Here is a 21681-nt window from a genome sequence, read left to right as displayed (position 1 = left end):
GGCGGCATTACCTCAACCAAGTGGAAGGAGGGGAGAATCAAAACTTATGGTGGAGGAGTTTCCAAGTGGACATGCCACGAGTCATTCTGTCCTAAGTGGTCCTCTTGAAAGGCAAACTAGCCTGACAACCAGAACAAGTGCCAGATTTTTGTCTTGTAAAAATTTTAAATGTAGGACATCTACTGAGGTGACACATCCAGAGGAATTGGTTGAAGTTCTGATGCATGAAGCATGATGCTGTTCTAGACATTATTTAAATTGTACATTGCGATGCAAATACGCATTGATGGGTGTACAAATGAATATTGTTTTATTTTCTGAATGAATAAATGACATTTTTAAAAGCTCAACATCCAACAAAAACATTTTTTTTTGGTTTGTTAAATACAGAAGAAGCTCCTGCCCTTTTTCCTCAGGACAAAAATGTGCACTTTTTCTGGCACCGCACACATAAGGATTGTTCCATTGCAGATCTGAAAATCTTACGTGTTGACCTGTGATATCAGAAAACTGAAGAAGTGCACCCGGGGAAAACCCACGCAGGCATGGGGAAAACATGCAAACACCATACAGGGACTGCCGGGATTTGAACCCTGGTCCTCAAAATTATGAGGCCAATGCGCTATAGCTGCCCCACCATGCCACCCAAATATTGAACATTTGTCATTATTCAATTCACAAGTAACAAGTACAAGCGATGTCAAATGTAGTTGCCCCTCCTCCCTGAAAAAAAACACCTACGCCCTTCCATATTAGTAGAAATCACTCAAACTAAAAAGCACTACATAACCTTCTATTTTAAAACAAGTTGATAAACGGAAGAATAAATAAACTAATATCTACAAAAAAGCAAGATTTAAAATGTGTTCAAGTCAAGCTAAGAGGCAAATGAGGTATATTGAAAGGTAAATTGTTAAAAGCAAATGCTTCATTTGTTCTGTAGTCTATTTAATTTAGCAATGTAACTGATCATACAACCCCATGCTGAATAACATTCCTTAAGTGCACTCCTCATAGTATGTTTGATATTTTTCCAGATCTAAATGTTGCTTGGGGTCCTTAAGTCACAAGAAGGCTTTGGGGCCAAACAATTGCCATTTCCACGCCAACAAAATCCTTTTTCGTTCTTATCGAGACGCACATGTAATACTACATATCTTTACATGTATTCCTAATTGGTTTGGGGGTTTGGTCATACTTCAAAAATTAGCCAATAGCCAATTGTGCACAATGTGTCAAACTTCAAATTTAAAGCTTTTGCCTGATATTTAAAAATATCTGACCAGTGAACGTACAGATGGAAGCACCACCAAAACATAGGAGTCATATTTCCTTGAGTCAAGTGACATCTGCTCCATGTATGTGTAATATGAGAGTAAAATTTAGAATTGATGAAATATAAATGGTGCACAACCATCAGATGAGATCAGATGTATGTATGTATTTATGGATCAGATGAAGCTTGGAGTAACAAGCTGTCATTTACTCGTATTAATGCAGAGTCACTGTCAACCTGCCTCTCAGTCTTTTCAGATTTATCAAGAGATGTCTTTTTAAAGGTTGAAAATCAATGTATGAATTTTGAAGATGAGACGCTTCTGATTTGCAGCAAAATTGAGTCAACTGGCAAAACATTGGGAAAAGAGATACTATTTGATATAATTAAGTTCTGCCCATGGAAGTAATGGGAATGACTGAGGTTATATTTTCTATTTAGTTCAGTAAAGCTAGCGAATACATTAATACAATACTGATATCCCAATGGAGATCAGGCATTTTTCATCCCTGTAATTACAAGGGACAGAAACTTGGTCAAAAAGATATGATGGCACCAAAAAAGTAGAATTTCCAACTTAGTGAGGATAGAATATGAGTCTATCAAACCATTCTCTCCAGCCATCTCTGCGTGACTAGCTCTTTTTAATATCAGGTCACTGGGTAACAAATCAGTGTTGATCAATGACATCATTACAACCTATGGTCTGGACTTTTTGTTATTAAATGAAATGTGGTTAACAGAGAGTAGCTGTAATACCATTTTAAATGAGGCAACACCAGCTGATTTTAATTTTATGAACAAGTGTCGAACAGGCAAAAAAGGTGGTGGTTTTGCTGTTATTTAGAAATCATTATTTTAATGTAAAGAAATTGTACTGGGTGATTTTAGCTCTTTTGAGTTTTGTGTTTTTTAGTTAAGGGTGACCCAAAGGTTATCGTGTCTCCAGTTGACTACAGTTCAGTTGCGATATTATGCTGCCCTCTTACATGTCCTGTACTATTCTAACATTTTTTCGCCACACCAGACTTGTGCATGCAGTACCATAGTTCCTCTCTTGGTACCATGTGATAGGCTTTCTCTAGGTCTACAAAGACACAATGTAGCTCCTTCTGATCCTCTGTACTTTTCCACGAGCATCCTCAAGGCAAATAATGCATTAGTGGTACTCTTTATAGGCATGAAACCATAATGTTGCTTGCATATATTTACTTCTGTCCTGAGTCTAGCCTCCACTACTCTTTCCAATAACTTCATTGTGGTGCTCATCATCTTTATTCTTCTATAGTTTCCGCAGCTCTGAACATCGCCTTTGTTCTTTAAAATGGGGACTAGCACAGTTTTCCACCATTCTTCTGGCATCTTCTCTCCTGCTAGTATTCTTTTGAATAAGTTGGTCAAAAACTCCACAGCCACTTCTCCAAATTGCTTCCATACCTCCAGTGGTATGTCATCAGGACCAACTGTCTTTCCATTTTTCATTCTGTTCAGAGCCTTTCTAACTTCCCCCTTAATGATCATTGACACTTCCTGGTCATTCACGCTTGCCTCTTCAACTCTACCTTCTCTCCCATTCTCTTCATTCATTAACTTCTCAAAGTACTCTTTCCATCTACTTAGTACACTAATTGCACCAGTCAACATATTTCCATCGCTATCCTTAATCACCTTTACTTGCTGTACATCCTACCCATCTCTATCCCTCTGTCTGGCCAACCTGTAGAGATCCTTTTCTCCCTCTTTCGTATCCAACCTGGTGTACATCTCGTCACATGCCTCTTGTTTAGCCTTCGCCACCTCTACCTTTGTCCTTCGTCGCATCTCATTGTATTCCTTCTCCCTCTCCTCAGTCCTCTCCATGTCCCACTTCTTCTTCACTTATCTCTTTCCTTGAATGACTCCCTGTATTTTGGGGTTTCACCACCAAGTCTCCTCCCCTTTCCTACCAGAAGGCACCCCAAGTACTCTCCGGCCTGCCTCTTGTGAGCACCTTGGCAGTAGTATTCCAGTCTTCCGAGAGCTCTTCCTGTCAATCTAGAACCTGTCTCACCTCTTTCCGAAAGGCCACATGACATTCTTCCTTCCTCAACTTCAACCACCAGATTCTCTGCTCTACCTTTGTCTTCTTAATCTTCCTACCTGCTACCAGAGTCATCCTACACACCACCCTCCTGTTCTGTTGAGCTACACGCTCTCCCACCACAACCTTACAATCAATAGCCTCCTTTAGATTACATTGTCTGCACGAAATATAATCCACCTGCGTGCTCCTACCTCCACTCTTGTAGGTCACTCTATGTTCCTGTCTATTCTGGAAATAAGTGTTCACCACTGCCAATTCCATTCTTTTTGCAAAGTCCACCACCATCTGAGCCTCAAAGCTCCTTTGCTGAATGCCGTACTTACCCATCACTTCTTCATCACCTGTTTCCTTCGCCAACATGTCCATTGAAATCTGCACCAATCACAACGCTCGCTCTCTCTCTCTCTCTGGGATGCTCAGGACTACTTCATCTAGCTCCTTCCAAAATTTCTCTTTCAACTCGAGGTCACATTCTCCCTGTGGCGCATAGCCGCTAATCACATTATACACAATACCCTCAATTTCAAGTTTCAGCCTCATCACTCGATCTGATACTCTTTTCACCTCCAAGACATTCTTAGCCAGCTCTTCCTTTAAAATAACCTTTACTCCATTTCTCTCCCCATCTACTCCATGGTTAAAGAATTTAAACCCTGCTCCTAAGGTTTCCTTTCCACTTTCTCTCTTGGATGCACAATACATAAACCTTTCTCCTAATCATCATGTCAACTAACTCCTGAGCTTTTCCTGTCAAAGTCCCAACATTCAAAGTCCCCACACACAGTTGTAGGGACTGTGCATGCTTCTATTTCTTCTGCCGACTCAGTCGCTTTGCTCCTCTTTTTTGTCTTCGACCTACATTACCTGAATTTATACCTACGCCTTGCAGATTAACAGTGCCAGGGACGGGGGTAGTTAGCTGGGGCCACGACCTATCTGTTATGGAAGTCATTTGATGAACGCTCATATATGTTTGCCACAGTTTTATGCTGGATGCCCGTCCTGCCGCAACCCTCTGCATTTATCTGGGGTTGGGACCGACCTACAGGAGACACAAGAATTGTGCACCCCTTTGGGCTGCATCATCCTAATAATGAAAGAGAGCATGTGTATTTGAGGACATCAAATTATGCTGGTGTAACAGGTGCTGCAGAGTGTAACATCATGGAAAGTACATTTCTGGTACACATAACAAAATCCTCTCCATTATGACATAAGTGACAGACTTTTTTACACTCCTGTTGCATCTCTACAGTCAAGCCCTAAAATTATATTTACAACAGGAGGCAGGGTATACCCTGAATTGGTCGCCAGTCAATCGCAGGGCACATAGAGACAGACAACAGTCGCAGTCACAATCACACTTATGAGCAATTTGGAGTCTCCAACTAATGCATGGGTTTTTGGTTTTTTTTTTTGGATGAGGGAGGAAACCGGAGTGCCCAAAACCCACGCAGGCACGGGGAGAACATGCAAACTCCATACAGGCGTGGCCGGGATTTGGTCCCCGCTGTGAGGCCAACGCTCTACAGCTGCCCCACCGTTTCGCCGATACATATACATAGACTAATGCCTAAATACAGTATTTGTAAACACTGCATTCACAAAGCTACTTTCGACAAAGAATGGGAATATTTTTTGGTTATTAAAATGCTTAGCCTCTCACGGTTATATATCTTTACACAATAAACTTTTAAACACGCTAACTATTCACGTGAACCCAAACAATAAACATTTCAAAACATAAGTAGAACAGGAAACGCTTCAACAAAACTGACCAATCGCGAGCCTCAACGTTTCGTGTTGTTTCATTGAGTGGCGGCTTACAATTGGACAAAGAGCGGCGACGGCAACCAATCGGTACGTGGCAAGTCAGACAAGTTGCGGACCGGGGAGGCAGTGGACGCCGTGGACTTAGCAAAGTGATTATTAGCTCCTGTGAAACCACAAAGCGAAAAGGCTTCGCTGCGGTAGTAAACTAAGTTTCACCTGGACTCACTGATTTTGATGACAGTCCAACAAACACTAAAGTGTTAAATTAATCATTATTAGTAACGAGGCCAACCGTCTTTGGACAATGAGGAAGACTGCGTTGCTGCTCATTGTGGTGCTCGGCGTCGCGTACTTTATGACAGAATGCAAATGTGAAGATGGTAAGTATGAAAACATCCAATACATTGTCATGTTGTAGTAGGAACTGTCGGTTCACGGTTTATGTCATTAAAAATGCAAAAGAAAATAAAACAAAACAAAATTAGCAAACCTACTGGTGAAATTAGCAAGGTAACGTCAAGAGCAAAACTTCAACGTGATTTTGTCAAGCCCGCTTTAAACATATTTATCAGCATTCTATTTGTTTTTGCATGATTTAGGAAAACTGGTTGTGTTCATGACTTCAAACCGCAGATGTTTTCATGTATGCTAATTCTGTCATGTATTGCCTGAATGTTCCAGAAGAATACGAGGAACACGTGGATGAGGAGGATGAAAGTGATGATGAAGGGGATGACGATGATAACGACACAGACGTCAAAGATGAGAATGGAGTGCTGGTTCTCACCGATAGCAACTTTGACACGTTTGTGGAGGGCAAAGACACAGTGCTCATCGAGTTCTATGCTCCATGGTACCTTTTAAAACTTCAAACTTTTCTCCATACCACCCTAAGTTTATTTTACCTTTTTAAGGTGGTGCTTTTTTTGTGCAGGTGTGGCCACTGTAAACAGTTTGCACCTGAGTACGAGAAGATCGCACAGACCCTGAAGGAGAACGATCCTCCTATTCCTGTAGCTAAAGTGGATGCCACACAGGCAAAGGATTTAGGGAGCAGGTTTGAGATTTCAGGCTATCCCACCATCAAGATCTTGAAAAGAGGAGAGCCTGTTGACTATGATGGAGACAGAACAGAGAAAGGTAAGGGATGTGTACCGGTAGTTAATGTTTAACAGAAACATTAAACATTGATTTCTACATTTTAAAACAATTCCCAGACATTTGAGTGTGATATAAGTCTCGGTGCTGTGACTCAACCACAAGTTCACGTAGTAGTTGCAAAATACTTGAATTCAGAGGCCTTGTTCAGCTTTTGTACATAAATGGCCATGCCGTTTCGGAATTTCATCTCATTACTTTCATCTCAGTGTTATGCATTTGTAGAGGGAGGGTTTTGAGCATGTCTCGAAACCTTCTGTGTTCCACAGTTTAGAAAGGGACCATTTCCTTACGCAAGTGTGACAAGGTTTTTAATGTCAGTCCAACGCTTACACTTGATCTGAAAGGGACTACTCTTCGAAAAAGCTTGCACGGTCTGGATCTGCATAGTAGGACAAATGTGTTTGTGGAGTGACTAGGCATTTGAGTCCAGTGCACTTCAGATTGGAGAACAAATTGCAGGGACTGTTACTTAACAGATCTCTCAAATATCTATATTTTTCTGCTCACTAAGTTCAGATCAGTGACGCAAAACCTCCTGCTCCATGGTTTTGGATCAGAATCAGTGTGCACGTACCAAAGGCAGTCGCACTGTTGGGTGCCATCTTGAAAGAATGATTGTGGCCATTGTCAAACTGAAGCACAAAGAATATTCCAGGCTAATGACCAAATGTATTTAATTTGTACTGTCTACCACATATAGCTGTACTTGTGTGGTGTGTTGCGACCAGCTGCTTGCCAGTTTCTTGCAGAAGCAGAGCCCCGAGTATAGAGTCAAGAAGGACATTCGGCATAAAAACTGTGACAAACTAATAATGTGAGTTGCCTCGCAGTGACAACCTATAGCTTCAGGAAAAGCCGAGCGTCTCTTCTATTGAGGTTGTTTTTCAGTCTTCCAAGATATCATTCATTTACTATGCACAATGTAGAATACGTTCATTCATCTTCTGTACTGCTTATCCTCACTCGAGTCACGGGTGTTTGATGGCGCCTATCCCAGCTATCTTTGGGGGGAATTGCAGTTATAGAATAGAAAATAACCATAGTCACTCACATTTGAAAAATGTACAGGTTTGGTCAGTCATGCCCGCAGATATAAAGTTACGGGTGTGGTCCAACAGTCATCCCCGCAGATATAAAGTTGCGGGTGTATGTTGTTTAAGAGCGGAGGGGGCGGTGTCAGGTAAACTAGGAAGTAGAAGGCTGAGCAGCAGCTTATTGTGACCCTGTGCTTCTGTGTTAAAAAAAAAAAAAAAAAAATCAGGCTGTGGTTCACTGTGCTGGAACGGCTTTCATGTGTGCGCGACAAGTGCGCAATTGCGCAGTGGCACATCTTAGGGGGAACATTGGTCAAGACTACACAAAATGAGCAACGTCTTTCAATATCTATGTATTTCTACTCTTAAATTTTACCTGCGTAATTTTTCATGCTTGACTGTGCAGATCTGTGAGTACAATAGCGCGCAGGCACAAATGTGCCGGTCACAGTGACTGTAATCACCAATTAACTTGAACATGCATTTGAGATGATGCACATGTTTAAGTTAAACAGTATTTATTTAGCAGTTTCAAAATATATTCCTTATGGTTGGTTATTTTTGGGGGATTTTCTAATGCATTTTTAATTTATTGTATGTTAGGTTAAAGTTGGTAACCCATTAATAATAAATGGGCTATTTTTTTTCCCCCCTCATACCTACGGTAGATGAGTGCTGACTTCTATTTGAGCAATAACACTTTATGGAAGCCTTTTAACAATGCATACTAGAAAATAAGTATTAAAGGTGTGTATGATTCATGCTGATTGTGGATCAACAATGTTATCTGCCAACACTCAAGGACGCAATGTTTGTTTTGGGTGGGCAGGCACTTGAGGGAAAAACAACAATTTGTATCCAAGTATGTTTTCCATAATTTCCCACTAACGTTCAACGACAAGATGGGGCAGGTTGTTGCTAACATTCAGGGTTTTGTGCGCAGCTATTGTGGCACGGGTCCAAGAGATTTCTCACCCTGATTGGAAGCCCCCACCTGAGGTCACACTGGTGCTCACCAAAGAGAACTTTGATGCGACTGTCAACAATGCCGACATCATCCTGGTAGAGTTCTACGCTCCGTGGTATGTCAGCCAACTGCTTTACCCATCCATACGCCTCCTTCAGAAGTTGTATAGTTGCCTGATGAAACTATGCCCCAAATAGGAAACCCTCATGTGTCATTTGGGGGATGGCAGGAAATTAAATCTGCAAAGAAGCAACCCATTGTTTAATACATTTTTTTCATCTGTATTTCAATGTCCTTTTGTGAATTTGTGCTTTAGAGGGGTGCGAATGTTTTTATTTTACCACCCAAGTTAACCATTTACACAAGATGAGCACATGCCAACTGGGCATGCCCTGCTTGAGTGAACAGCCGTGGTGGGGCCAGGCAATTTTCTGGGTTAAACATTTCCACTCTTCCGCACATTGACCATCCTGGGAATGTCATCAGTAAAAAAAAAAAAAACAAAAAAAAAAAACGTATGGGTACTCAAATTCATTGCAGTCATGTTTTAAGCTACATTACTGTAGAAAACTGAGTTAAGTGATGCTCTTTTGCATTCGTTCTTGTTGACGTTGTGCTCCTGTGACCCCTGTGAGGGTAAGTCCCTTGATAAATGGATGCCTGAATATTAAATGTGCGCACGCATTAGCTATTTGTCAGGTTAAGGTCTGTATTTGTGAGTTCATTTCAGAAAACTGTTAATTCGCTGACTTCCAGTCATGTCCTTTATACCCTCAATTTGGCAATTTACCAAATGTTCAAGTACATCTCATTAAATTAGAATATGGTAGAAAACTTAATTTATTCCAGTAATTAAAAAATTTCTACATTAGAAAATGTTAAATTATACATTTAAAAAAATATATATTTGACTGTAGTGCATCTAAGATTTACATTTTCAACTGAATTACCTAACTAAATTATACATATTTGAGATGTACCTGTGAAAATTGCACATTCTTTAATGATAAGAATATGAGCCCAGTTGACATTCTGTGAGTCATTGCAGGCACGATTAAAACATTTAGCATATAAAGTCAACTGAATCATAGGTGTGCAGTTGTGTAGTTACGGTACACTGAAGTATGAAAACATCTCTGATCCACCGAATCCACAGTAAATTAATCATGCAGTGGTAAGGGATTACTGAAACCGGAGAGTTCAAAAACCATCACACATCATCTCAGCAAGCATTTGAGGGATTAACTCGTTTTTTAGTTTACCTAGCTGGATAACAGAATGTCCAGAAATGACTGCAAGCATCTAGCTACTCTGTATTATGAGCAATGCTAATTAAATTACAAATTCATAAAGAAGCCCTTATTACTGTCCACTAGTCTCTATATTTTAATCCTCTTTGAGCATCTTATTTTAGACAACGCATTAAAAAATGGCACTATAGGAACTCTCAATAAAATAAATATTCCAATATGTATAATAAACATACCTTTGTGCATTTTAACCGATTAAAGAAATATTCCTGTATAAAATAAAGTATTTCCCAACAAACAAGCTGTATCCTGACCAGTCTCAAGGGAAAAAAATGTCAGTGTGTATCTTTGTACCATTTCCAGGTGTGGACACTGTAAGCGTTTGGCTCCAGAATACGAGAAGGCAGCCCAGGAGTTAAGCCGGCGCTCACCACCCATCCCGCTCGCCAAAGTCGATGCTACCGCGGAGAGCGACATCGCCTCCCGCTTCGATGTCACCGGCTACCCCACCCTCAAGATTTTTAGGAAGGGCAAAGTTTTCCCGTACAATGGGCCCAGAGAGAAGCACGGTACCTTGCATCCATGCTGCATCTCCTAAGAATGGTGTGGGTTTGTGCTGAGTTTATCCTTCATGCCTGCAGGCATTGTGACTTACATGGGTGAGCAGGCAGGGCCTCCCTCCAAGCAGGTACAGGCTGCCAAACAAGTGCAAGAGCTCCTGAAAGACGGCGATGATGCGGTCATCATCGGTGTCTTCTCCAATGAGCAGGATGCAGGGTACGAGACCTACATCGAGGCTTGTAAGTAGGACTGTTTGCTCTTTTAGTCAACGTATACACTCTTAGGGGTAGAAAAATTGGGTACAATGACATCACAGTGGTTGCTGCTTTCATAGTCTTGACTTGAGATAAAATGTACCTGTACTAGTAACTAGTAACTGCATTTTTACTTTAATTTATAGACTTCTACAATGTCATTTAATGTAAGCAAAGTAATAGACAATATGAACAGTTTTGGGACCATTAAAAAAAATTGTGACTCTCAGTTCTGTTAACTCACACGTAGATACTGCGTGCAAAGCGGCTAATGTGTGAATGTTGTGACTGAGTAAGATAGACTTCACTTATGACTTGTATACTGCAAGTTATGACTCAACTTGTTTGAAGTTTAATGAGGACTTTCATTTTTCACACCATAACTAGATACTTGCTTTAATATTTAAGGTTAAAGGCCTTTTGCCTATTCCACACGCGACAATGTGAATGTCACACTCCCTTTCATTATGTGCTGAGGGGAGTGCATCATAGTTTGCTGTCTTGCAGCATGGCAATGCAGAAGGCAGTAGACTCTCTGTGGCACAAACTCGAATAGACATTTTTCTATTGAAGAGCACCATTGCAGTGATGTCAGTGTGCCTCCAAAAGGAGAGTGGTTGATGGAGTGGTGTGTGTGCTTTATTGCTAGACTTTTACTAAGAAAATTTTTTTATAAATGTAGTCTTTGTCCTTAACTTTGTGATAATAAGAAGACTTGGCATGAGCTTTATTGAAGTGTATGGAAGGTCCTCAATGCACCTTTTTGCTAATATTGTACGTTTTTTTTCATGTAGAATTCGAATCTGAAATCCATTATGAAGGAAACATTTTTATTTTTCGATTATCGGCAAGAAATGATCGCACATTGCTGGATTCGCCAGAGAAGGACGAAAACGAAGTGGAACCAGCAGAGTAGGAACGTGACGTCAGAACCGGTGACAATGGCGAGCATTAGAACAATTTGTAAGAGCAACGATGAAATTTCCGATATATTTTGAGGGATGAACACTATTCTGAAGGGTCCCACGAAGACTGAACAATACGAGCATTATAAAGGCTTTAAATGTTATCAATTTGAGCCAGTGAGACAGCATACACGTTCGAATGCAGATGAAATAGCTGGCCATGAAGAAAGTGCTGAGCACGCAGGGAGCAGGGTATGCCTCGTGTTGGAAACAAAAACTGGTAAGCATTTGTGAAGTTGTTTGGTTTAGTTAGTCATAAATTGATAAAGAGTAAAGGCTTCGATATCCTGAATGTATATACGAAGTTTTCGGTCTTTTAAAATTATGCAAATGCCATGTGCTGTAATTTCTCAAGTACAATGCGTCCTGAAGTATAGCGCGCACCCCAAAAGTTGACCTAAAAAATCAGGAAAAACCCTTCTACCAATGAACACTACGCACCACCAATTTGCCGCAGTCCATATGCTCAAAATATTAGGAATGATCTGTATTTCTATTTTTGTAGGTTTGTGCTTTTGTTTTTTTTTTTAAAAAAAAAAAAAATCATCTGTACAGCTATCATTAATAATAATCATTGTGCATGTACTGATGCAGTTTCAAAATTTACATCTCCTTGACTGGCCACAGGACATGCTTGTCCAGGTCCCTGCAATTGTTAGAACAGAATCAACCAAACAACTAAAATAAATGCTCAACAATGGCATAACATTTTATTAATACTGTTGATACATATTAGTCTTAAATAAACTACACTGTTTAACTTCAAACTTTTTTCCCCATTACATATTGAAGTTTATATTACACATCCTTGGCCAAGAGTTCAAAAGAAGCATCTGACTCATCTCCAGTGTGAAAAATATGCATTGGAGCTACCTTTTGTGCATTACTGTCAAACTCATCATTGATGACTTGGTCAAGTTCTGATGCCTCCTACGTTTATGAACAGTGATCTCATCTTCCTGCCACAGCATGTCATCCTCTGTGCCATCCATGGCGGTTGTGAGGAAACATTTTTTGAATCCCAAGAGTCTTGGTTCCCTTTTTTCCTCATTACTGTCAGCACTTTGAGGGGAAGGTCCACCCGTGCTAACAGCGCAGCCTCTTGCCCCTATTCGGCTACAATGTTCATAGCCGCAGGTTGGTATCAAAACGAGACCTCATACTACGTAGAAATCAGCATAATGGGCACTTTCAGAAATGCGAGCATTTCAATAGGGTGTGTTATTTTAATGATCGTACTACATTGTTTTGCTTCCGGTTTGCTCGTGTCATCAGGCAGAGTGATTACACTTTTTTTTTTTTTTTTAAAGCAGCTGCACAACTAGCCGTTGTCGACTTTTTTTTTTTTTTTTTTTTTTGTCTTCGTTTAAGTTAAAACAAACTCATGGGCAGTAGTTTCTGATGTTTGATGCAGTAGTAACAAATATGCTACGCTAACGATCGTAAAATGCAATGCTTCCCTGCCCCCCGAGGAGGTCAGAGTTCAGGTTGATGGCGCACATTACCATTTTATACATATAGTGCCCTCCATAATTATTGGCACCCCTGGTTAAGATGTATTTATTTCCAACCTTCAATATAAGTGCATTTATTCAGTGGGGAAAAAAAATCCCACATAAAGAAATAATTTGACATCAAATAAAGGGTCACAATTATTAGCACCCTTGTTGTTAATACTTCGTACAACCCCCTTTTGCCAACAAAACAGGACCTAATCTTCTTGTATAATGTTTCGCAACATGGGAAAATGCAGAGAGGGTTCTTCAGCCATTCCTTTTTGCAGAATCTCTCTAAATCATCCAGAGACCTGGGTCCTCTCTGTACTCCCCTCTTCAGCTCACCCCACAGGTTTTCAATGGGGTTGAGGTCTGGGGACTGAGATGACCATGGGAGGAGCTTGATTTTATGTCAGAACCATTTCTGTGTAGATTTGGCCATATGTTTAGGGTCATTGTCTTGCTGAAAGACCCAATGACGACCCATCTTGAGCTTTCGGGCAGAGGGCAACAGATTTTGATTTAAAATCTGATATTTCAAAGCATTCATGATGCCATCCACCCTAACATGGTTCCCAGGGTCCTTGGAAACGAAACAGCATCACTGACCCAGCCCCATACTTCACAGTGTGTATGAGGTGCTTTTCAGTATGTGCATCTTTTGTGGCACGCCAGACCCACTTATGAGTGTTTGTTGACAAAAAGCTGAATCTTGGTCTCATCTGACCAAAGCACACTGTCCCAGTTGAAGCCCCAATACCGCCTGTCGAATTCCAGACGTTTTCGTTTATGATTTGAGTGAGGTAAGGTTTTCTCTGTGCATGCCTCCCAAACAGCTTGTTTGCATGTAGACAGCGCCTGATGGTTGATTTGGAGACTTTGTAACCCCAGGATGCTACCATTTGTTGTAATTCTGTAACTGAGCTTTTGGAGATCTTTTGATTTCTCTTACCATCCTCCTCACTGTGCGTAGTAGCTGGGAATTGTTCAGGTGATTTATTGAAAAATACTTATTTTTTTTATTCAGGGATTTTTATTTTTATTTTCTTATTCATTTGAGTTGAAGGTTACATTTTCCTAAAACTTTCAGTGTGACAGTATTCTTCTGCAATAAATACTGAATTTATTTTAAGGCTTTTAACACATCTTAACCGGGGGTGCCAATAAGTGTGTGTGTGTGTAACAAGACATTGAATATCATATCTAAATATAATGTGCTCTATTGACTTTGACAATATTTTGGGGAAAAATTGCACATTATTTAAGAAATTACAGTATTTAGTAAATTGGTACATGACCATCCAGCCGTTCATTGTACAGCGCAATGGATCTGCCTGTGTTTGTATGAGAAACTATCTGCAGTATGATGTGTTTACCTGTAGTGACCTCCGAGGACAGCCACACATGTTTTTCAGACACGGGGAAACCGGGTCAAAGTTCAGACTTTAATTCATAAACAAATTTTTTTTGGTTAAAAACATTGAAAATTTTATGCATTTTATGGTAAAGTTGAACACATATTTTGATCTACATAAGATAATTTGCATTAGAAATTTGACATTCCATAGACTTTAAAAGGCACAATGATCATAGGGTGTGGTTAATTCTTCCTGAGGTTTCGTCTACTGGTCCAGGAAAACTTATTTCCTGCTACATTAGCACCTCCAAATTTGGTGTTCTGTGCCACTGCCGTGCGGTCCTTTTCATATTGAGCAAGTCTGGTGTGAAACCCCCTAACATTTAAAGTCATGATTTTCACATTGTCAACCTGACAGCAGTCTTTTTTTTTTTTTTTTTAAAACTCCAAATCTAAAAGTCCCCCCCCCCCCTCACTCTGTCTGTTTGATTCTGTCATCTCGATCATGATAATCCACAAAGGTTGATTTGAGGGGAACTGGACGGAAATGTTATAAAATGAACCAGACATTTATAGTGCAGTGTGCCTTGCCCATTCACAGTTAACCATTTGTGCCCCTTTTTTTTTTTTTTTTTTTTTTTTTTTTTTTAAAATGTATCGTGTTTTACACCTCTTCTAAATAGATGAGCCGCCAAATTAGAGATGGCATCTCACAATGTGGTGGACCTCATGTTCACATTTTATCCTAACTTCTATTTGACAAACTATCTTCATTACAAGGGGCCTTGTAATTCTTCTTTTCCTTTCAGCTTGTCTCATTAGGGGTCGCCAAAGAGTGTAATCTTTTTCCATCTAAGCCTATCTCCTGGATCTTCCTCTTTATCCCCAACAGCCCTCATGTCTTCCTTCACAACATCAGTCAACCTTTTCTTTGATCTTCCTCTCGGTCTTTTGCCTGGCAGCTCCAACCCCAGCACCCTTCCACCAATATACTCACTCTCTTGCTTCTGGAGACGTCCAAGCCATCGAAGTCTGCTCTCTTGAACCTTGTCTCCAAAACATCCACATTTGGCTGTCCCTCGAATGAACTCATTTCGAATCCTATCCAACCTGCTCATTCCTAGAGAGAACTTAAAAATATTAATTTCTGCCACCTCCAGTTATGCTTCCTGTTTTCTCTTTGCTACAGTCTCCAATCCGTACATCATAGCCTGCCTCACCACTGATTTATAAACTTAACGTTCTACCAACATCACTATATACATTGTAAAATTGTGAAAATTTCATATATTAGTCACTTCAATGTCTACAGGAAAAAAATGAGCAGAGGGGCATGTTATTTATGCACAAAGTTTCGGAAGTCTCTCTCGACATCCCAGTAGTAGCCACATTGCCTGCTACATCATTTATAGCTGTGTCACTGCGACAGTCGGCATTGAGAATGTGTGCCACCTGCTATGGGAGACAGAGATTTTTGCATTTTTTTTCGACGCCCCTTCTGACACGGATGCTCTTTTTGAAGAAGAGAACATCTCACAATTGAGTAAAGTTTTGTCATTTTGAGCCATATTTAGATGATATGCGGCTCATTTCTAACTAACAGACTCCCCGACAGTATGTAGTGTACTCAAGAGGACCCATGAAGTAACTAGCCGGTGGGGTTGGGGGGTCCTTTCTCCTCCTGCACATGGCCAAACACCTCCCCACCCAATCTACCTCCGAGCGACACATTCAGCACCCCTGACTTATGTACTTTAATAAGTTATGTCGCAGATCTTTTCTTACTTCTGAGAGGACTCTACGTCGTCGTCCCCCCAACTATTATTTATTTACTTTTTTTAGCTTTTTCTAGCTCGATACACACCTGTCATTTGGAACACACGAAGCTCTTGTCCTTTGCACCTGTGCAATCCATTTTTCACAACCAACCAGGTCTTTATTTTTTTTTTTTTTTAAAAACGTGAAGATTGAATCCATCCTACCGAACGTTTGAGCAATACGAGACAGCATTTTGGCTAACACGCAGGAAAAAACTGCTACTTTCCAACTGGTAAAACTAGTATAAACAAATCAACCAGTGTGGGTGTCTGGGGAAAAATGTCACTTCCTGCTTCTTCTCCAAAATGAATGCCTCAAGAGGATTTTCATGGTGGGATATTGTGTGGTGAAAAAACGAATTGGTCCATTCCGGTTGCCCCCCCCTTTTTTTTTTTTTTTTTTAATATTAAAAACATACTAAAAATCATGCCATGCGTGTCGGTAGACCTTTAAGCGACTTTGTAATTACAAGGATGAAAAATGCCTAATCTCCATAGGGGTCTTGAGTTATTCTGGAAAAACCTGGGAAATACCAGTTATATTTACAGCTAAGATTCTTCATGGGTGGATGATGTGCTTTTCGCATCTTATTGGACTGTGTATTCAGGCGGGGGGGTAGCTTGGCATGGTGTGGCCTAGAGTCTAACTTTGACAATAGTCTTCACCCTATCCATTAGAGCCAACATTGCATTACAGCTATGAGAGGGGGAGCCAACAAATACTGTAGATTATTTGGTTGTGTTAGTAGTAGACAGAAACCGTCTGCTTTGTCAAGATGTCTACGTTCCCAAAAAATCCAAACATTGTCAATGAAACTCACGGATAGTGCAGTACACACTTTGCTTAACTCAGGGTTCGCACGCGTCCCTAAAAACCCCTAAATTTTTGAAGGTGCATTTAGGGGCTCCTAAAAGTCCTTAAAAACCGCGAAAATCGATCAAGCCCCTAAAAAGACCTTAAATTATAAAAAATCAAAGGGAGGACCTCTACCGCCAATATTCTCCCGAAAAAAATTATTTTATTTAAAAAAAAAATAGCGATCTGTCTGGCGTCTAAAACAGCCAGAAATTGTCAACGGAAGTCACCGTGTTGACAACGAGTCGCCATCTTGTCGTTGATATTCCATTGTTCGTTTCCGTGATTTGGCATTTCACTTCGTCTTCGTTACGTCTTTCATCGATCCAACTTGTATCATGGGGAAGTGCATTTTTCAAGATGCTTGGGTTGAAAGTAAGGAGTTTGGAAGCTGGGTTCGTCGAGATGCAAAAGATCGGCACATGTTTTACTGCCATCTGTGCAAGCAGAGCTACCAGCTAGGAAAAGTGGGCATCAAAGCGCTGGAGTCGCACCGGGGGAAAAAAAGGAGACACGCTGATTTGGCAAAGACTCTCATCTTCCGTTGGTATGAATCTGTTTTTAAAATATAAAGATAGTGAAGCATCAACTTCATGCAGTGATACTAGCAGTGCATGCGCATCTACAGTTGTCCAGCCATCGACTTCAACCAGCCAGAAGTCAGGCTCTATGAATGTAGTTCAATACACGAAGGCGGACTCGTTAAAGGCAGAGATCGTGTGGACTTTAAAATTGATCTGCAGCCATTGCAGTTACAAATCTTGTGAAAATAATTCCAAAGTGTTTGCATTCATGTTACCAGACAGTGACATTGCTAAAAACTACCACTGCGGGGAAAAGAAGACTTTGTACCTGGCTACATTTGGCATCGCTGCCCACTTTTCATCTCTACTGCCTCAAAGCCAAAAAAGCCAGAATAGAGACTGACATATCTACGCTTATTGAGAAGGCTGACAGGCTGTGTGAGGAGGCAGAAGAAAAGAGGAAGCTGAGGTTTATCACCGAGGCCAATGCACTCAGAGGCAGAGCAAAGGACAAGAGAGCCACTTTGGCACCTCTGCAGCAACAAATAGAGGAGGCACTGGGTAGGCTCAAGGAGCTAGAGGAGGGGTTCTGAAACAGACATCAGTAGAAGAGATTTGTGTATATAGTTGCAATTGTAGTTAGAATCAGTTTTTCTGTATACTGTTACGTGAAGACGTTGACAATGGTCATATCAATGAACTACCACAAGGGGCGACAGGTGATCACTGCCACAGGTACTGAGGTACTGGAACCTTTGAACCAAGAACAGCCGATGGCACCATTGGGTGAGTCTTTTTTCCTTACGCTTGATTTCCCACGATGGCCCTAAATTTTTCGTGTCGGCCCTAAATTTTTTCCGTAGTATGAGTATGAACCCTGTTAACTACTTTAATTGATGGAGCCCCAAGAAACATTCATTTCCAAATCCTACAAGTGGGATAGGTCCGCTTATAAAAACTTCAGCATCAAAACATTGCACTTTTCTGAGGAGATCAATGAAATCCCCCTTCAGTACCTCTTATTGCTGCTTGAGAACATCCGGACCCTGTGTATAAAACAGATTTCACAGTTAGGTGCTGATCAATGATCTCCAGGATTTTTGGAGCACTATCAGACATTAGTTAACTTAATCGTGTCATTAGTAAAACAGTACTTTGGGGTTCTTCTCATTGCAAACACGTTTCACGTCTTTGACGGTTCCATCACCACTATTAATGTTTGGAGTCCCAATTTTTTCATAGATGCTTTAAATTCGTACCTCTTAGTGGTGGTGGGAAATGGGCATTCTTGGCCAGGGTTTTGTAAAAGTCTATCTATTTGTAAGTCTGTCATTGTTTTGCATTGTCCCATGTTCTTTCTTTATTTCTCTTTCCTGTAATGACCGCACTCTGGGTTGAGACACCCTGCCAGCTGGATTCTTCGGTAATCTGCTGGTGTTGTGGTTGTCCTCCTTTTTAGATGTCTCATATCTTTTGGGCTTTAGTCCAGGTAACTTCCAGGGAGCGCTGCTGGAAGATGCGTTATTGTTTCCACAGTTCACATTAATCCTCGTTGAGCTAAGTGGCTGTCTCTTAGCACACTTCCGCTCACCATTTTGAGGGGCAAAGTATGCTGTGAGGATGTAAACTGCATTTAAAGTGCATGTTGTGTGCCCATTTTTTTAATTTGCTAGTTATTCTATTATGTTAGCTGTGGTGTGATAATTTTAGTTTAGATGTGACACCATGAATATGACCATAGTCTCTAATAACCTGCAATTGTGCAAAATGTGAAGCAATATAAGCTGCTTCTGCTGACAAATGTAAAATGCAATTGTTCCTTACTGCCTCATGACCACCATTATGTGCCAGTCACTTGAGAGAGGCTTGCTGCTTGGGGTTTAAAAATAAATAAAAAATTAACAAGTCAGGCCACTGACCGGCTGGCTGTATGTTCTCTACATCTAAGACAACTCCTCACTAAGGCATCAAACAAATCCATATAATGGGATTATTATTAGTCGTTAGTGCCGCGCCCCCTCTCCAACAAGTCAATTGGCGGCTGTGTGTATTCTGGCTCAAGCGCCCAGGCTTGAACATCGTATGTCATGCTACTTTTGTTTTGTTTGTTTATAATTATTTTTTCACAATCGGCCACGAAATGCCAGATAGTGGAGGTTCTCTGTTCGGTGAAACATATCTGCAAGCAATGGGGTGTCAGAACAGGAAGCACTGCAGGCAGCGAACGCTGATTGGCTGTCAGTTTTTCAGCCGGCCTCATAGAAGTGTCTGAACAAGAGAGGAATTTTGATAATACTTATCCAATTCAGAGATTTTTTTTACTAATTTAGAAACACTGAACCCTCATCTAACTTGTGTGCTCCCATTCCCGTTAATTTTGATAGTCTTTAATTGTACTTTATTGGATAAGTCAACAGCAATTGAGCACATAAGGCATGCTGTCCATTTTGGAGGAAATTAAAGACTTGCGTGCATGTTATGGTTGCAAAAATATGATGCATCTCATACATGAGTATATCAATACATTAGATTTTTGGATGGGGATTTTCATTCATTTGCGGGGGTGTAAGGGATGTAACCCTAGCGAATAACGTGGAACACTGCATTTGGTTAACTATTTGAGTTACTCATTTGGTATTACCCTGCGGTGTTGGCATGTTGTTATATTGAAATTGATTTTTACTGCACTTGTTTTTCTCACATGCTGAAATCTGCTTGACAGGTAACTCCCTCAGGGAAGACTTTACCTTCCGTCACACCTTCAGCTCCGAAGTGGCCAAGCTGTTCAACGCTTCACCCGGTCAGATTGTCATTGCTCAGCCAGAAAGGTTCCGATCCAAATATGAGCCAGCGTTACGCGCTCTACCAGTAACGGTACTTTTCTCCTCACATCAGAATAATTAGGTAGAACTGCATTGTTTTGTACAGGGTTTATTTTTTTTTTTTTTTTATTTTTTTTTTTTTCATTTTAATGCCTTTAGTGTAAGTATGGAGTTCACCAAAGCCCACACTACATATATAGTACTTATAGTACTACTTTGTAAATACAAATATTTGAAAGGCTTTTTTTTCCTGTACTTGCCAGGATTCTACATCTGTGTCAGATGTTCAAGAATTCTTCAAGAAGCACGTGATCCCCTTGGTGGGCCACAGAAAGCCAAGTAATGATGGCAAGCGCTACACACAGAGGCCGCTCGTGGTCGTGTACTATGGCGTTGATTTCAGCTTTGACTACAGGAAAGGTATTTCTCATTACTGAACCTTGTGCTAGTAGTGTTATGAACTGCATAACAAAAAAAAAAAAAAAACAAAACTTGCATGTTTAGCTACTCAGTTTTGGAGGTCCAAGGTGTTGGAGGTGGCCCACGACTTCCCTGAGTACACGTTTGCAATCGCTGATGAGGAGGACTATGCTGATGAGCTGAAGAGTCTTGGTCTTAGCGAGAGCGGTGAAGAAGTCAACGTTGCAATTATTGCTGACAGCAGCAAAAGGTTTGCTATGGAACCTGATGACTTTGACTCTGATGTGCTGAAAGAATTTGTTATGGCTTTCAAGAAGGGTAAGGATTTTTTTTATTTTTTTTAAATTAACGTGATGTTCCAGTGATAAATTGTAGAGCTCATCATGTGCATGTCAACAGGAAAGCTGAGTCCTATCATCAAGTCCCAGCCCGTGCCAAAAAACAACAAAGGACCAGTGAAGGTTGTGGTGGGTAAGACCTTCGACGAGATCGTCATGGACACCCACAAGGATGTCCTCATTGAGTTTTATGCTCCGTGGTGTGGACACTGTAAAAAACTTGAGCCTGATTACTTGGCTTTGGGAAAGAAGTACAAGAGTGAGAAGAACCTGGTGATCGCCAAGATGGACGCCACAGCTAACGACATTCCGAACGACATGTACAAAGTCGAAGGTTTCCCCACAATATACTTTGCCCCGAGCGACAGCAAACACAAACCTGTCAAATTTGAAGGAGATGACAGAACCGTGAACGGCTTCAGTAAATTTTTGGAAGAGCATGCCACGAAGTTGTCACACAAAAAAGACGAGCTTTGAAAAGCTCACTTAAGAACTCAAACTGCGCTGGTTAAAGTCCAACAAGTGGCCCGATACGAGTGGGAAGGTGAAGGGAACCAACCATCAGTATAAGTGTTACTAAGTTGCTGTTGAGAATTAACGTTCATTTTAGTTTTGTTCATTTTTGTTATGCTTCATAAAGCATGTGCACTCTGACGGTTTTTTTTTTTTTTTTAAATAAAACAAAATCATGGCTTTGTGGGCCAGTCCTCCATTGTGATGCCTCTTG

At 40.7% G+C, this 21681-nt stretch overlaps 2 protein-coding genes across 11 annotated transcripts in view; both read left to right on the top strand.

Annotated features, from left to right (window-relative positions):
• LOC133492445 (polycystin-1-like protein 1) overlaps positions 1-336 on the top strand; it is a 72587-nt gene extending 72251 nt beyond the window's left edge. For all 9 annotated transcript variants that reach the window (XM_061804627.1, XM_061804624.1, XM_061804623.1 and 6 more), the window contains one exon: positions 1-336. In XM_061804627.1, the coding sequence (XP_061660611.1) occupies positions 1-235 (235 nt within the window). In that variant the 3' untranslated portion in view covers positions 236-336.
• A 4877-nt stretch (positions 337-5213) lies between these two features.
• On the top strand, positions 5214-21666 carry pdia4 (protein disulfide isomerase family A, member 4). Of its 2 annotated transcripts, none has more exons than XM_061804734.1 (10): positions 5214-5512; positions 5817-5985; positions 6067-6272; positions 8271-8409; positions 9908-10113; positions 10186-10344; positions 20097-20248; positions 20460-20616; positions 20701-20934; positions 21016-21666. In XM_061804734.1, the coding sequence occupies exons 1-10, from the start codon at positions 5437-5439 to the stop codon at positions 21429-21431; spliced, it is 1914 nt and encodes a 637-aa protein (XP_061660718.1). In that variant the 5' UTR covers positions 5214-5436; the 3' UTR covers positions 21432-21666. The 2 variants fall into 2 exon arrangements, with proteins under 2 accessions (XP_061660718.1, XP_061660717.1); XM_061804733.1 differs by having other exon boundaries at positions 5215-5512; positions 5814-5985.
• The last annotated feature ends 15 nt before the right edge of the window (positions 21667-21681 follow it).

Source organism: Syngnathoides biaculeatus, chromosome 19 (genome assembly GCF_019802595.1).
Source record: "Syngnathoides biaculeatus isolate LvHL_M chromosome 19, ASM1980259v1, whole genome shotgun sequence".
Taxonomy (NCBI): domain Eukaryota; kingdom Metazoa; phylum Chordata; class Actinopteri; order Syngnathiformes; family Syngnathidae; genus Syngnathoides; species Syngnathoides biaculeatus.
This window is presented reverse-complemented; position numbering and strand designations above follow the sequence as displayed.

Bases quoted from the DNA above. Each gene is read 5' to 3' on its own strand.
- pdia4 (XM_061804733.1), top strand. From the start codon at position 5,437: ATGAGGAAGACTGCGTTGCTGCTCATTGTGGTGCTCGGCGTCGCGTAC. The intron at 5,513-5,813 runs GTAAGTATGAAA...TGAATGTTCCAG, and splicing joins AGAATGCAAATGTGAAGATG to AAGAATACGAGGAACACGTG. The intron at 20,249-20,459 runs GTACTTTTCTCC...TGTACTTGCCAG, and splicing joins TACGCGCTCTACCAGTAACG to GATTCTACATCTGTGTCAGA.